At 58.0% G+C, this 2,665-nt stretch overlaps 1 protein-coding gene across 1 annotated transcript in view; it reads right to left on the reverse strand.

Annotated features, from left to right (window-relative positions):
• Window positions 1-2,665, reverse strand: part of VOLCADRAFT_96164 (uncharacterized protein) — a gene marked incomplete at both ends in the record, with an annotated part of 12,600 nt that overhangs the window by 2,817 nt on the left and 7,118 nt on the right. The window contains 5 exons of the mRNA XM_002955277.1: window positions 83-190; window positions 579-600; window positions 1,120-1,170; window positions 1,692-1,813; window positions 2,391-2,517. Coding sequence (XP_002955323.1) covers window positions 83-190; window positions 579-600; window positions 1,120-1,170; window positions 1,692-1,813; window positions 2,391-2,517 — 430 coding nt within the window. The remainder of the gene's footprint in view (window positions 1-82; window positions 191-578; window positions 601-1,119; window positions 1,171-1,691; window positions 1,814-2,390; window positions 2,518-2,665) is intronic.

Consider the following 2,665-nt stretch of genomic DNA (forward strand, 5'->3'; position numbering starts at 1 on the left):
CCCCAAACACGCACACCTCCCCCCCTCTCCCCCCCCCATACACCTCCTCCCCGCCTCCCCCCCTTATACACACACACCTCACCTGGCGGATGTACGTGGACTTCCCCCCCATGTTGGGCCCCGTGATGATCTGGAACCAGCTCTCCCCGCGCTTCATGACGCAGTCGTTAACGATGAAGGACACGCCGTCCTGCACATTAAGGGAGGGGGCGGGGGCGGGGGCGGGAGGGAGGGGGTCCCACGTGGGGCCGTACAGGGCCCAGGCAAGCAGTGCTATTGGAATGGGCAGACTAGTTGGAAAGCAAAGCAGTTCTGCACATCACATCACATCCATAAATACCCCGACCAGCTGTCCGGTTGCGGTTGATGATGGCCGCAACGGAGGACAGGTACTCCGCAGTAACCAGTACCCCGGACGGATCAGAACCATCTGGAAAGCTAGGAATCAGGTAGAGGTATCATGGTCAGGGAATGCGGGGCCCCAAATCACACACTCACACACACAGACACATGCTCACACTCCTAACAAGGACAAGGTCAAGGACACGTCAGACGACCCGTGGGTCTCTCTCTCTCACCTGCACCTCCACATTGGGATGTCTGGGGGGGGGGAAGAGGAGGAGGTTCACGTACGGAAAAGGGGGGGGGGCGCCCAGGAAGCGGGGCGGTATGTGAGGAGGGGGGAGAATCGCATGGAAGCGATGGATGCAGCCGGTGGGTCGGGCTGGGCGGGGTAAGGCTGGCCGATAAATGTCGTACAGGAAATATATGCTCGCATCACTGTGCGCAAAAATGGGCCCCCCGACAATTCCGCAAAATTATACACCACTTCCGGGGGGAGAGGAATTGCCATCCGTACGATGCTGGGGGTTCAATAGACTGTCATCACGATGTGATGATATGATGAAATGGGATGTGAAATGAGCATCATAGGGAGGCTCAATAAGGTCGATTGGCCGACTGTCTGCTCGTCCAACAACCGTCCAACAACCGCAACTCTAAAATTAGAGTTTTAAACATCTGCTGCCTGCACAAGGGAGTACTTAAACCGCGAGGCACCCCTCCCCCCTTCCCTCCCCCTTCGCCCCCCCCCTCCCCCCTCCTCCCTATCGCCCCTACCTGCACTCCCGCAGCTCAATGATGCCCTCGTCAGGCCCCAACATGTCGGGCCTGCATGTATGTATGTAAGTGTGCGTGTGGAAATTGTGTGAAGGGGGGAAGATGTTGGGGGAATGTTGGGGGGATTCAAAAAAGGCCAGCGATACAAGAATCGGTGTAGGTGGGGGGCATTGGAGTGGGAAGTGCTTGATGGAATAATGAATAGCACTGGAGGGGTCAGCCGTTCGAATCCCGGCCGAACCCATACCACACAGCAGCCGCAGGACAAGGTCAAGACCCAAACGAACACACACACATACAAACAAGTACACAAAGAGACAGTCGCTGCGTTGAGCGGTAGCAATAGCAGTAGCAATAGCAGTAGCAGTAGCAATAGCAGCAGTCGCACCCGCTACAGCTTTATGACGAAAGGCCCCTCAACAGCGACATGAGCCCCTCGAACCCCAAAACACAAACAAAATGTTCTCGCCCCCCCAGAGCAGCCCCCTCCCCCCCCTGCCACCCCAGGAGGACTTCACCGACTAGGGCTACACTGACCCCACTTCCTTGGGCGGATGTGTGTACATACTTACCGTACGTACGGCACCGGCGCCACGTCAGCTGCCTCCGCAAACGACAGCAGTACATCCAGTTCTGCCAGGATGGCCGCCACCGCCTCCCACACCTCGACGAAGGTATGGGCCACCGACACGACCTTAGCGGGGAAGGGAGGGAAAGACGAACCACGAGAAAGGGCGGGAGGTAGTTGGTTGGAAATCCGTTGGAGATTCGTTGCTGTCGGTTGGTGTCGGTTGGGGTGGAGTTACAACGGCGTGGCTGGTCGGGACGGTGTGACGGTGGTAGCGGGTGATGTGGCGGTGGCGGTAGTGGTGGTGGTGGTGGTAGGACGGGGCCCAGGGCGCGGGGCGTGTTGGGAGTCAGCCAGTGCAACACTCACACTCACTTAAAAACACACTCATACACAACACATATGTATGTACATGTACATATATATGTACATATGTTTTACACATACACATATATATACATATACACATATCCCTATATATGTAGCATCACCCTACTGCACACACACACACACACACACCTCAACACACCTCTACCCCGACCAGCCCCATTACCCGACCTCATTACCGCCCCCCCCACATACACCGGTAGACCCCCAGCGGCCCCACCGCTGCCCTTCTCCTTATCACTCATTAAGCTCTATCACGACCTAAAACCCGTCGACCCCCCCCCTCTCCCCCCTCTCCCCCGGCCCCCCCTCGCACCTGCTCCACCAGCTCCGACTGCAGCGCCAGGTACTGCCCCGAGGCCGCGTTCAGGCGCTCAGCCGCGTCACGCAAGGCCCGGTTGGTGAACTTGGTGCCGTCCTTGCGAGTCTCAATCACCAAGTACCTGAAACGGGTGGGGTGGGGGTCGGGGGGTAGGCGGAGGGATGTGGGGGGGGGGGTAGGGGGTTGGGTCCAGTTTGCAGGTGGTTCATTGTCCATCATACATATCGCATTTCGCATCCCAAGCCGCCTCCAAATCCCCTGACCCCCAC

This window comes from Volvox carteri (genome assembly GCF_000143455.1).
Source record: "Volvox carteri f. nagariensis unplaced genomic scaffold VOLCAscaffold_50, whole genome shotgun sequence".
Taxonomy (NCBI): Eukaryota; Viridiplantae; Chlorophyta; class Chlorophyceae; order Chlamydomonadales; family Volvocaceae; genus Volvox; species Volvox carteri.